General features: G+C 40.6%; 1 protein-coding gene across 1 annotated transcript; it reads left to right on the top strand.

Annotated features, from left to right (window-relative positions):
* The first annotated feature begins 935 nt into the window (after positions 1 to 935).
* fam180a (family with sequence similarity 180 member A) lies at positions 936 to 10,932 on the top strand. The gene is made up of 3 exons (XM_074698732.1): positions 936 to 1,017; positions 10,210 to 10,307; positions 10,519 to 10,932. The coding sequence occupies exons 1-3, from the start codon at positions 936 to 938 to the stop codon at positions 10,846 to 10,848; spliced, it is 510 nt and encodes a 169-aa protein (XP_074554833.1). The 3' UTR covers positions 10,849 to 10,932.
* The last annotated feature ends 2,490 nt before the right edge of the window (positions 10,933 to 13,422 follow it).

Here is a 13,422-nt window from a genome sequence, read left to right as displayed (position 1 = left end):
CTATTCTATCTATTACCAAAGGGGGGAAAGGTTACTGACAAGGAACTATGGGTAGACAACACGCGCCGGCCCCTGCAAGCTCAATGGATGTCTATGGATGAGCCGGGGGTTGTCATTGTAAATCTTACCCTAGCCTTATCCACAGTCTTAACCCTAACCCTAAGCCCTAGTATTCACCCCTGCCCTCAGCCCCAGTTGAGAAAATCAGAAAACAAATTTAAGAAGAATGGTGGGTGAGGATCCTTCCGTAATCTCTGAGTCAGTTCCCTGAAAAACTAAAAGTTAAGGCGGAAGAAACGGCCAACAGTCTATGGAATTTCTGTCTTGTAATTCTTGGGAATTTCCAGTGAAAACAACAAATTGATTGAATGAATGTTTGTTTTCATTTTTGATGTTACATCCATAATGTTGATATGTCTCTAAATCACAGCAGTTTGTTTGTTCTGTAAAATTATACCAGAGTTCAGAGAAATAAAGCTCTGAACCAGTTTTGGAAGAGCCTTTCATGTCTGATCAACCATCTCTTGTTTCTGGTTTGATTCGAGCTCAAAGGATGCATCACACTCAGACGATCGATTTGTGAGTCAGTCAGCCACTCATCCAGTCACCCAGTTATCCGGTCACTAACTGAACCAGTCAGCCAGTGAAGAGAAGTCCAGCCAAGAGAGCAAGCGCTACCCAAGTCCTGATGATTTCCAGATGAGAGCCCAGACAGTCTGGCCTGAGCTGGGAACACACACACACAGAAATAAGGAGAGATGGAGGGTGGATTGAGGGAGGAGAAAAATAAAAACAGTAGAAGTGGGAATGAACCTGCTTGAGAAAACAGAAACACATTCGACAGCGAGGGAGTTCTGATGTCCATTTATGCCTGTGATTCCCAGAGAGACGGAGCGAGGGTGTGTGTGTGTGTGTGAGGACGTATGTGTGTGAGGATGATCAGCATGCAGTGGTGGGCTCCTCTCATTGTTGTTTACCTGTCTACCTGCCTGGAAGCCTTTCAGCACCAAAGAAAAGGTAGGTGGACTTGGAGAGACTCTGCAGACTCCTTCATGCATATATTATATCTCTATACTCCTCTCTGTGTGGTAAACATCATTTAAACCAGTCTTTTCACAGCACTTTCTACACTTTTCATCCTCAGCTGAAGAAAACACACTGATAGAAAAATGCATTACGGTTGAGTCTTGTTATTTCCTGATGAATGTGTGAAAGAGTCTCTGTTAGAGTTCTCAGTATCAGCATCATCGGCTGAGTGTTTTTCTGAGGAAAACGATCACTCTGTTGTTTTTGGAGCCACTCACTGAGGAAATTCCTTTCCGAGGACTCGCATTTCTTACGATTTTTGACTGAGTCACACGATGCCAAAGCCAGATAAAAAAGAGGAAAACATTCTGACTAATATCAGATTTTTTTCCCTTTCTTTACTTTAATTTAATAAAAATATCACCTGTTTTTCTACAAACCTGTCACTGAGAGCTTCCTCCTCTTAGTGTCCGTTCCACTGATGAAGCTGTTGAGTTATGTATTTTTATGTTAATAGTAGTTCTCATCGATTCTTTTGACCATTTAGAGCCTGTGAATTAGGTGTAAATATCTACATTTGATCACCTGAGACAGCAAACATGCTAGCAGACATTTGCCTAATTACACATTTGTGCACAGAGGGAGCAGCATTAGCATGTTACCCTGATGGCTCTGAGGACCTATTAAGTCTACGTGATGCTTTAACTCCTCAGGGCTGATATCTGACTGGAAAGCTGATAAACAAGTCAATTATATCCCTGAGAAAAAAATGCATAATAAACTAAAAGATGCTACAAGTATGGCAGAAAATATGAAAAAACTGTACTATGTTAGAATCAAAACAGGAAAAGTAAATTCAGCTACAACCAAAAAAAAGCAGAAAGATGCATCAGAAAAAAAACTGTAGCTAAAGGTATAAAAAATCAACGCAAACAAACAAACAAAAAAAAACAAAATAGGTAAGGTTGAAGAAGCTTAACTAGCTCAAAGATGCTAAGTAAAACCAGATGTTAAAATTAAAACAAGCTAAAGGATGCTAGTGTTAAAGCAACACAGTTGACATAAGACAACTTGAAACGTCAAACTACAAGAAGCAAAAACAGTAAAATTGTTGGAAGAAAAACCAAAACAAGAAGAAGCTAAAGTTACCTGCTCAAGCAGTAAAAGTTGCTAGCGGCAAAGTCAAACCAACAAGCCACAAGTCAAAACAGAAAAGCTAGCTAAAAGACACCAAGGGAACCAGCTATATCATGGTGGTAAAAACCAAAGGAATAGGAAGCTAAAACATGCTAACTCAAACAGTATAGTTTGCTAGCGCCACAACCAAACAGTAGAAAAAGCAGAGCTAGCAAAATTGTGCTAAGGTAAAACCAGTGTGATAACTGAAAACAAATGCTAGGCAAAAAAGAAGCATAAGAAGAAACTTAAAGACAAGTCTTTTAGCTAGTTAAGTTTTTAGCTAGTTAAGTTTTTAGCTAGTGCAAAGTTGCTAGCAGCAAAACCAAAACAACAAACTATAAGGTGCCAAGATGCTTCATAGTTTTATTTTCAGTAAGTTTTAGCCCTTTGAAACAGTTTGATACACTTTGTTTATTTCCTTGTTTAATGAAAATGATGCTCTTCCTTTGGCTGTTGATGATATTTGAAGAAAAAAAATGGTGGGTGTGACTAAAACTTAACTCTGTTTCTTAACAGGAAACACAAGAAGGATTTTATTTCAGTATATTTTATTTTTGGGTAAGGCTTTACAGTAAAGTAGAAATCTAACAAATGTGACCATTCCCCAGCTCTTCCAATCATTAACCAGTAATAAAGCTAACATCCATTGCGCTAACGCTTATCTCGACTCCCAGGCGATACAGAGTGCCTTAATTTTCGCTTGGCTCTCATAGATATCTCCCTCAGTGGGAGATTGATGAGGAAGTCTGTACACAACGTTCAAAGTGTGTCATTTATTTTGATGCTAACATTATTTAGATGTAAATTAGATCGCTAAGTAGAAGACGAGCCATTTCAGTACAGATCTAACTCTTCTGTGTCCTTTTCACCTTTCTGTACGGTAAGCCGGAGGGATTTAGACGTCCATTTCGTTTGTGTTTTTGTGTCTTTTCTTCCCTCGTCAACACATCCCTCCAGCCAGGAATACCATTTAGCCCGGCTAATTAATGGATCTTTGTTGTTCCCTTGTCTCCTTGCGAGCGGCTAGCAGGAGATTACACGTTCCCTGCCTGAGCATAATGACACTGGAAGAAGCCTGCCCTTCCAAAGACGGATTGTTCGGAGCGCTGGAGGAAGAGAAAGGAATCAACAGAGGAAAAAGCTCAGAGATTATCCAGTTTACTCTCCTGAAATATTGGGTTAAATTACACTTTGGCTGTGGCTGTTCAGGGGTAGATCTTGCTGGGGTATTGGGGATACAGGGCAGGGACTTTGGATGAAGATTTAAGAGTTATGGTCCAATCTTACCAGAGATTTCTCAGGATTACTCGCTGTCTGCTGCAGGTGTACTTCCCTGATTCTGCCCTCTTCCTCCCTGCCCCGCCGTGACCCTCAGCTTTTCCTCCACTCCTTTATCCTCCCCTGACCTCCACACCCACCTGATCCCCGTGCCTCCAACCAGCCTCTCTGTGTATATGTGTATCTCTCTCCATACCCTGTCTGATTGTTTGTTGTGCTACCCAGCGTTGGTGTTTCAACCTTATCTGTCCTGTCTGTCTGTCTGCTTTTCTTGTTATTAACCTTTGCCGGCTTTCTGGACTCCTGGCTGGCCTGCTTTGGCCTTTTTGTTCTGCTTTGCTGTCCTGGCTTCTTGTCTGTTGTCGACATTGTTTTCCACTATCGACGGAGTAAACTTTAATTTAAGCTTACCTTTCTTATCCGCTGAGTTTGGGTGGACAGAGACGGAGAAATACTCCCAGCAAATCACAAATGATTCATTTTAAATGTAAATCAGCATCGCTCCGTCTCCAAGCTGTCTCTTCGCTCCATCTCCTCCATCCTTTAGTAACGTAACCCGTGTTCTAATGAGCACACTCCTCCACCCCCCTGGGTGTAGTTCTGTTTACTCTGACATCGCTCCTCTGAAGCTGGAGTGTCTCCACACACGCTTCCCTCCTCTGCCGTTGATTGTGCATTTGGGAGTCACTCATTCAACGAGGAGTGTAAATTTTCCAGCATGTGATGCACTCAAACCATCAATGTTCATTGTTAGTGGAAAGAGTCCTGTGGCGCTGCTTTCTCTGGAAACAGTGTTGCATCACAGTTTTCTCTAGAAGTCATGCAGATCGGGAATGATGCTGTTGTTAGTGCCAACTCTTGATCCTTTAAGAGTTTAACAAGATAAGACTGCTGTGTTCACAAAAAATGTATTAAACCATGTCTGCCTTTGCAGAATACATAAGGCTAAAGCTAACAGTGAGTTAGCTTAATCTGGGAATAGAGGAAAGAGAGAGACTTTAGCCCTGTTTTCACACATTTTGTTTGACGAATCCTGGGAAAGATCCCCAAATAACTGAGTACCAATAACCATTGTACAGTTTTGAAGCCAAAATACCCCTGTCACAGGCGTCGCCATTGGTAGCAGTTGTGCAGCCAGTAAAGACTGTTTTACAATCCCCGAAAAAAAACTCATTTTTAACCACTCATAACTAATGTAACTAAAACTTTTCTGAAAAAAGAGGACTTGAATACAAGACGGCCAAATGATATCTTCAAATCACCACAACAATCGGATTTGAGAAACATTTCTACCAGGTGTATTAATTTTTTAAAGTTTGACCACAGCCCATCTGGAATGACTGGGGAGAGGGATTTTTTTTTCTATACTGCAGCCAGCCACAAGGGGGAGCAGTTTTTGTGGTGACCTCACGTCAATTTTTTCTATAGTCTATGTATGCAGACCATTGATTGGTCCAAAGAATCATCACTTACTTTGTGACAGCAGTTTCTGTATTTCTCCCAGCGATGCACAGCCTTCCCTGAAACAAAGCTTGTTTGTGCTCTGTCACAAAGAGCCAAATGAAAATCACAAATAAGACGAATTGCTGGATGTCTTCCATCATTGCTCTTTGTTTACTGTGTCGTATTTTTCTTCTTTGTTGGAATTCTTCATCCTGGCAGACTACCTGCATTTGTTTATATCTGGCACGCCGTGCGTGCGGACTGATACACTAAGCGGCGAGAGCATCGTAGCCAGCTGTGGCTCTGCAGTGGAGGTAGCGCCATTTTACGACACGATGAGAACTAGAGCCTTATTTAGCGGTGTTTTTGTGTGACAGTAACGCGCTGAAAATTCTCTAAATAAAGTGTGAATGCAGACCAATATCAGATTTTTTCGGTGGGAGTCCGTTTATTTGTGTTTTTGGTCAAGTAAAATATGGCCCCGTCTGAGTGCAGAGGAAACCGGCAGAGGAGCAGGGGGGGGGTGTTTGGTGTGTGCGCTCTGGGCTTCTGCTGCACAAAAACACTGCTGTAGGGGTAATTTCTGCCCTAAACCTTGTGATAGGACCCAACTTGTTCCATCCCAGAGTATCACTTTAAGTAACTGACATGGCTATGGGCATCTGGCTTACACGCCGCCTTCCAAGAGGGGGCACCATTGCACTTTTTCCGTTGCTAGGCGCTACCCAAGTAGCTGCCTGTTGCAGCAGCTCTCTCTTCTTTGTCTGTTTCTTGTCATTTTTTTCGTCTCTTTTTCGTAATCTTTGTATTTGGAGTGGATCATCACTTTGTATGGTTCATTGTCGGTCACGGACACCAAACTTTTTGTGGCTTCTGCGATATTTTTGACTACTTTTCTCCTGTGTTTGTCTGGAGATCCTACATGTAACCATGGCTGCATTGTTTACATGCAAACTCAGCTGTTAGCAGCCTGTAGCATGCCAATGCTAACTGGTGTAGGGCTTGATGATTTCCCTCGAGCTGAGGAGGAGGAGGTGAGGACGACGTGCCGGTTCTCGGGTGTGAGCTGGGAGATGACAACGTGGACCTGTCCTTCCATCCATCGTTGTTGGGAACGTGGGATCTCGCTCCGGGGGATGGACGAGCTAGCCGTGCTAACCCAGCGGCATCGTGCTCTTCACGGACGTGGCTGACGGAGCTGACATCGGACGCCAGCGACACATCGGAGGAACTTCACCTGCTGTGAGCAGACAGGATCCAGGAGACAGAGACTGAACAGGCTACTGGGGAGGCTCAGTCCTTGACCCTGTGGAGGTGGAGACTGGCTGGAGAGTGGTGGACGAGTGGTGGACGGGATGTCGTCATCTAATTTCTTATGGACCTTTTTGCACTTTCTATACTCTTTCTTACTTTTGTTTTCTTAAATGCTGCGGTGACTCCTGAATTTCCCCTCGGGGATAAATAAAGTATTTTCTATTCTATTCTATTCTATTCTATTGCCTGTAGAAGCTCAAACAGGATCAGGTTTTACCGATCAGACTCGTACCAAACTGCATTGATCCAAACCAGACTGCTTGGTGGAAACAGGGCTCTTGTCAAATATGTCAAATCCTATGTGTTTGGTGTTTGTCTGATATAAAATCAAGATTTTATGATTGCAGCACCTAGCTTAAAACTGTTAGCATGTACTTCGTAGGCATGGAAGAATGGTTATTGTTTAAAGTCCACCTTTACAATATGTAACCAAATCAAAATCAATGAAATAGTGATCTTTAGAGGCGCTGTTTGATGGAATAGGGCAACAGGCTACACTTAAATCCATGACTGTTAGTGCAACCACTAGAGGGCGCATGAACAAACCAGTCATGAAAACATCATCACCTCTCCTTCACTGTATAGTTCCCCTCTGATCTACCGCCTAAATTTAGTTCCTAATTAATTTGCACACTCTTTGCTAGTTTAACTATGGAGAAACTGCTCATTACTGCCCCCAAAGCTTTGGTGTGGTAGTGCAACTCTTTTTCTCTCCACTTCCAGAAAACTTGCTGGATCATTTCGGTGTGTTTATGTGTTTTAACACAGAGCTTCAGATAATCGTTACATTCTGTTGGTGTCTGCATTGTGAGAGCAGAGCCAGAGCCAGGCCTGGCAGTCGCCCGAGCAGGAGGCAGGTACACAGAGAGATCGCGCCGTGCGTGTGGCTTTGGCTGGCCTAACAGATGCTATGGAGCTGAATGTCTCTTGCTGGCGAGGCTGCGGGCAGCTGGAGCTGATCATTACTGCAGAATTGGCGAGTCAGCGCAGCGTAGACGCCGCTGTAGGGCTGCAGGACAATTGGATCGAAAATCAGATGAAGCCCGGTGTTTATACTGAACACCTCATTGAGATCTGTGTGTGTGATCTGTGTTTGGCTCGCACGCTGAGCTGGGCTCTGGATGGCATGGAGGGAAAAAGAAGGAGGAATCTGGAGGAGCTCAAAGGATGGTTCAGCTTAGTCATCCTGCCCTTCAGCTTTAATTTCTCTCTTGTGACTTAATTTTCCTGAAACTGTGTCACTGAATTTGTCTTGGAGTCTCACTCATTAGACGTTGTCATGTTGTGTTCACACTGAAGCGTCTAGAGTACGGTAGTAGACAAAATAAAAACACTGAGGACACGGGAATGTGCATAGAGCTGTTTTTCATCCTGGTTTGACCTCTCTACTGTTTTCCATCCTTTTTATTCCTACTTTGTTTCCTTTTTGACCTCCCAAAGACTTTCCATCACCAGGGGGAATATCTGAACTCACTCAAGGCTGTTATGCAAAAGTGGGGAATGCAAATCTGCTGTTGTAAGATCACATTGGTTTATAAATGATTCCTGTTACACAGACATGTTCTTCTGGCTTCATTAACAATTTAACCCGATCTGACTTTTGCATTTTTAAGTCAGGGAACTAAAAACTGGCTCTGTAAGAGAAATAAGCTTGAACTTTCCTTGACTATTTTGTAAGAATGATGCTATAAGATTTGGAGGAATAAGGGAGATCAAGGAAAAGTTAAAGGTTTATTAGATTCAAATTTAAATCAATATGTATAAAAAAATGTTTTACTTTTTTGTGGGGACATATTTGTTTGTAGTTAAAAAGGTTGTTTATTGGATTGTATGTGTAGCAAGACGTTATAGTCAGTTAGGGCCTGTGTCCACTGATAGCATTTTCTTTTCTCTAGCTGCTCTCAAGACTTCAACGTGAGATTACAGTGAGGTTATAAAAGTTTAACTTCTGCTTCCTTTCTTATACATTTACCATACAGTCTGGTTTAAAATTCCCTTTTTTCTTCATTTTCACTTTTGTCCAATGGGATTTTACAATGAAAACACAAAAACTGTTGGTAGAAGTTGTGCAGTAGCATTAGCATTAGCTACATCTGCAACTTATGTCCCTTGAAATACAGGTGTGGTTGGTTTTGTTTCTATGATGAGCTCTGCTTTTATTACTCTAAAAAATTGTATCAGAACCTCCACAGAGCTGAAAGGAACTGTAAACTTTAGTGGTTAGGGCCTGTGTCCACTATATGCATTTCTCACTAAAGCATTAGGCAACTCAAGAGCCATATAAAGGTGTTGGGTGTTTAAGATAAGATAAGATAAGATAAGATAAGATAAGATAAGATAAGATAAGATGATCCTTTATTTATCCCACAACAGAGAAGTTTACACAATTACAGCTTGGAACAAGAATTGTGTCGTACAACTGAAATTTTAACAAGAACTTTTAAAGACTGAGAAATAAGATAAGTAAAACTGCAAAAAATGTGAACAGAACATTTTCCCCCAAAAAAAAAAAAAGTAAAAAAAAAAAAAACAAGTTTAAAAACATAACAACTTACATTGCAATGATACCTTAAAAATAAAAATGAAAAAAATATATATATTAAACTTTCAAAAAGAAAAAGAAAGAAAAGAAAGAAAAGAAAAAAAAGAAAAAGAAAGAATAAGAATGGAACTCAAATTTTATGAGTGGTATTAAAAAAATTGTATAATAATGTCAAAATTTCAGGGTGTTTTCCTAGATTCAAAAAGAAGCTAGAGCTAGCTGTTAGCTAATTGAGCTGCATGTTTTCAGCTCATTAAAGATGTTTAAAGCTTATAGAAGCCAGTTTCCACCTGTTGAGAAACAAAATACAAAAGAGGAACCTGCCATTGATTGATTGATTAATTGATTGATCGATTGCTCGATCTAGTTATAAATTAGATGAAATAATATTTTAGAAAGTTGGACTTAAAATCATGAGGAAAAGATGAGTTCAATAATGAGACCAAAAGTGATTAAAGCCCAAATTGTTTTATGATAATATTGACATTATACGATGTAATGTGATATAATCGAATTAGTCATGATTTCCTTCTTTTTTTATTTATCTCAACATGTGATGGCAGGAACTGGCTTCCATAAATTCCACTGGAAAACATCAAACTTTTTTTTTATTTTGAGGCCAAAGTGAGTTTAATTATGAAGCACGTTTTATCAACCTTCTGGCAGATCCAGGCTTTAATTTGTTTAAGTGTTTTCAGGCTCAATACTGAGCTAACAGCCCTCCAGCACAAGTTTAATATTTGACGGACAGACATGAGAATGGTGTTAGCAGTTTTGTTCAACTCAGGGTAAAAATCAATCATTTATGCTTCTTTTAAGCTTCATTCTTTTAATGCATCATAGTTTAAACCATTAATTAGTTTTTGTCTTGAAAGGTAGCAGCACACGAAAGGTGCAGCTTCTTCTCTCAGCGTTAAGAAGAAAATAAAAGTGAGTGGTTTTAAATAAAACACCCCCATGAAGTGTCAGCACCTGAAAATTGTAATGTTTTACTCCTGGAGTATAGCTGTGCAGCCGTTTGGAATCGCCTCCGGATATCACCTCCAGTAAAATATGGGTTTCATGGAGCTTTATCGCAGAGATTTGGCACCAGCAGCCGTGTCCCTGAGCAGAGAGCGTGAGGCTTCATTCCAGCTTTATCGGGACTCGCTCAGATGATGGGGTCCCTCATCTGCTTCACATATGAACTCACTTTGAAACCTGACCAAATGAGGTCAGCAGCACCCTCTGTGAGCACAGATATCACACCTCAGGGTTCTGCAGCCGCTGACACTCCTGTGTGAGTGAAGGAAGAGCCAGATTCTGTCTCTGAATATTTGAGCGGTAATGTATCTGTGTTTATGAAACCTCTGGCCCACCCACAGGTTTGTAGGATTCTCTGAATAAAGGAAGATCCTCTAATTCTGTTCCCTCTTCTTGTGTTGTAGCTCTGTATCCCAACGCGTTCAGGATAAAGCGTGGGACATATTCGCTGATTAATCCCACATTCCAGCGATCCATGAAGGACGTCAACCTGCTCTTTGAGGTCAGTTGGGATCCTCTGGGTCCAAATATTTCACTGCCCCTTTCTTTAAAACCATAAAATAGTTTAGATTTTCTGGGAATGTGCAGAAAAGGATCCAAGTTTTACAGTTTTGGGCGCCTTACTCTGCTGAGATGTCCAGATTAAAAAGATAAGAACACTTTGTCCAGCGGCAAGATAATCAAAACCATTTCTCTGACTGGCTTTGTCTCAGATTCTTCTCTCTGGAATGCAAATCCAAGATGGAGACCCCACCATGCTGATCCCAGACGAGGAGCTGGCCTCCCTGAGGAGCGTGGAGAAGCTGGAGGTCATCTGCGAAGACGTCGTCCCGAGGAGGCTCTCTGACATTCGTCGGCTGACAGCGGAGCTCGCCCAGCGTCAGCGCCCTCTGAGCCAGACGGACTTTGAGAGGACCGTGCTGACTCTGGTGTACAGCGCTCAGACTCTGGCTCGACTGGAGGACCAGCAGCAGAGGGAGGCATGGACGGACTCTGTGATGGAGCTGTTCAAAGCTGTTCAGAAAGATCTCAGGTTTTCATGAGGGTTCGAAGCCTGTAGTTGTTTCATACATGTCTCCTTTGCATTTAGCAGCAAGTGTTTGACTAGCCTATCAGTCAAGTTAAAGTTCCTCCAAATACCAAACCCCTGAGTGGTTGGGTTAATGTTCCTTTTTATCAAAAACTAAATGAACACATATAGCTTAAGTTACAACCTGTGCCGTCAAAGATAAAGACAATTAGGTTTATTTTGAATCAAAGTAGAAAAAAAAAAAAAACCTCCTTTAACCTGCATTCTGTCTAAAGGCCACTAGGGGGAGTGAACAAAAGTTGCAGAATGCCGTTGTGCTGCATGGAAACAGATAAAAATATGACTCCACTCCTAATTTGATTTATGATCCCTATGAGCTTATGCTCTCCTGATAGTTTAAGATTTTTAGTCACTTGTTTTAAGTTTTTTGCTATGGAAGAAGATCAAAGGTCACTGATCAAAAAATAAAAAATAAAATAAAACAAAATGAAATAAAATACAATGAAATACAATGAAATACAATTAAATAAAAAATAAAATAAAATAAAATAAAATAAAATAAAATAAAATAAGATTAAATACAGGGTAAAGCCCCCCCCCCCCCCCCCCCCCCCAAATAAATAAATAAATTGTTTCCCTGACATTTCTTAAAATTCTAACAAAAAAATACTCTCAAAATTTGAAAATGTTTCTTAAATTCTAACATTTGAGGAAGAATTCCAAAAACTTTGAAATCCAAGTTCAAATTTTAAATTCTGAGATATCAGAGTCAGAAGTTTAGTAAAAGTGAGAACTTATTTTATTCTAAAAGTTTCAGTGTGTATATATATGTGTATATATATATATATATATATATATATATATATATATATATATATATATATATACACATATGAAATATAATAAATACTATGATATTATAATATTGTTGAAAATTGAAAAAAAAAAAAAAAAAACAGAATTATGGGAAGATAACCAGGATTCTTACTTTTCCTTAGCAGCTGACTTAGATCTTCCAAAAAAAAAATTAAAGACAGAAAAAGACAGATTTTTGAGACCAAAGTCCCAATTTTAACTCTTTCAGAAGTTATAGGGAAAAGTCAGTATTCCGACTTTTTTCTTAAAAGTTCACTATAATATGTGAAGTACAACAGAATTCGGATTCGGACACAAAAGCCAGAATTTTGAGAAAAAAATAGAATTCAAAGAACAAAGTCGGAATTTACACTTAAATCTTAGACTTCTTAGGTTAACTCATCCTGTTTTTCAGGAGCGTTGTCCAACTCTGTTGTGCCCGAACCCTAGTTAGAAGATGGTCCAATTTTATCAGGTGTATTTTAAGAAAAAAAAAAAACATCCAACATTTGGGTCAGTGGAGTTTTAATCTGATTGTCTTATTTGCTTTAAAAGGAAATAAAATGGATGTGAACGTTTCATAGTGGACCAGCAACTCATCACACAGACTTGCTATTAAAAAAATAAATAAATAAAAAAGAGAGCATCCTTTACAGAGTGAAATCATCAGGCTAATCTCCTCCTGGATGACTTCATGTGAGCGCTTTTCCACTTTAATTATTCACTTTCACTAAAGACAGGAAACAGAGGGGTTACAATCTGCCACAGGAGGTCCCCAGACTCACCCAACTGGAGCCACCTCTACGCCCTGCTTTAATCACTTCATCAATTAATTTATGCCGTTGTTTTCCACTCCTGGCTGATTGTAACTGTAATGCATTATGTTGGGAGCTACTTATTTGTTCATTATGTGAAAATTCAATAAAAGCAGCCGAGCATCTGTGCTGCGTGTGTCTGAGCGAGCCACAGGGCGGCCTCATTAATCAAGCGGGTCCCGGTGAGCTTCCACATGTTAACGGGTTTAACTCCAGCACGTGGGCACTGCCATGGGCCCTGAGAATCAAACATGGATGAAAAAAGGGCAAATTCAAAAAACTACTCTGACCTTTGACCTGCTTTGAAACAAAATGTATGGAAACTGATTTAAAACCTTTAGATTTCTTCCTCATCTCATTCACCGCATCACTGAAAGCTCTTTAAATTAAACCTCAGGTTCGTACTTAAAGGCTCTGTGTACATCAATACCCCTGATTGCTCATTTGAACAGATGGTTTCTGAAGCCTCACATTCCCCCTCTTATTCTGAGAACCAGCACTTGCTGTAATGTGCGTCTCACTCATCTCAGAGTGGATAGAAAGTATACGTCTCCTCCGTTCTGTTTTCCCTCCTCGCTGATTGCTTTTACATCCCAGTGTTTCGCCTCAATTCAAGCGTTTACCCAGCCTCAGAAATGTCACTCTGTAAACGCTTCCTGCCACCGGAGTTGATGTTTTCTACGAGCATTTAATTCCTCAAATTGTATATGATGATGTCAGGAGTTTTTTCACCGTTTTCTGACTTTTCTCAGCGTGTCAGCATTCATCCAGAGCTGGAGCGGGGGCTGCTGACTCAGGGAGACTGATTGATGGGGGGGCTGAGGACTGCTGGGAGTTTTTCTCCAAGCTGGAAGGAGAAGGATCACCCTCAGCTCACTTTAACGATGATGAGGATGATGATGATGATGAGGGGGTTT

The sequence above is a fragment of the Halichoeres trimaculatus genome, unplaced genomic scaffold (genome assembly GCF_033239565.1).
Source record: "Halichoeres trimaculatus isolate MK-OKI-2021-1 unplaced genomic scaffold, fHalTri1.1 fHalTri1_scaffold_21, whole genome shotgun sequence".
In the NCBI taxonomy this organism is placed as follows: Eukaryota; Metazoa; Chordata; class Actinopteri; order Labriformes; family Labridae; genus Halichoeres; species Halichoeres trimaculatus.
This window is presented reverse-complemented; position numbering and strand designations above follow the sequence as displayed.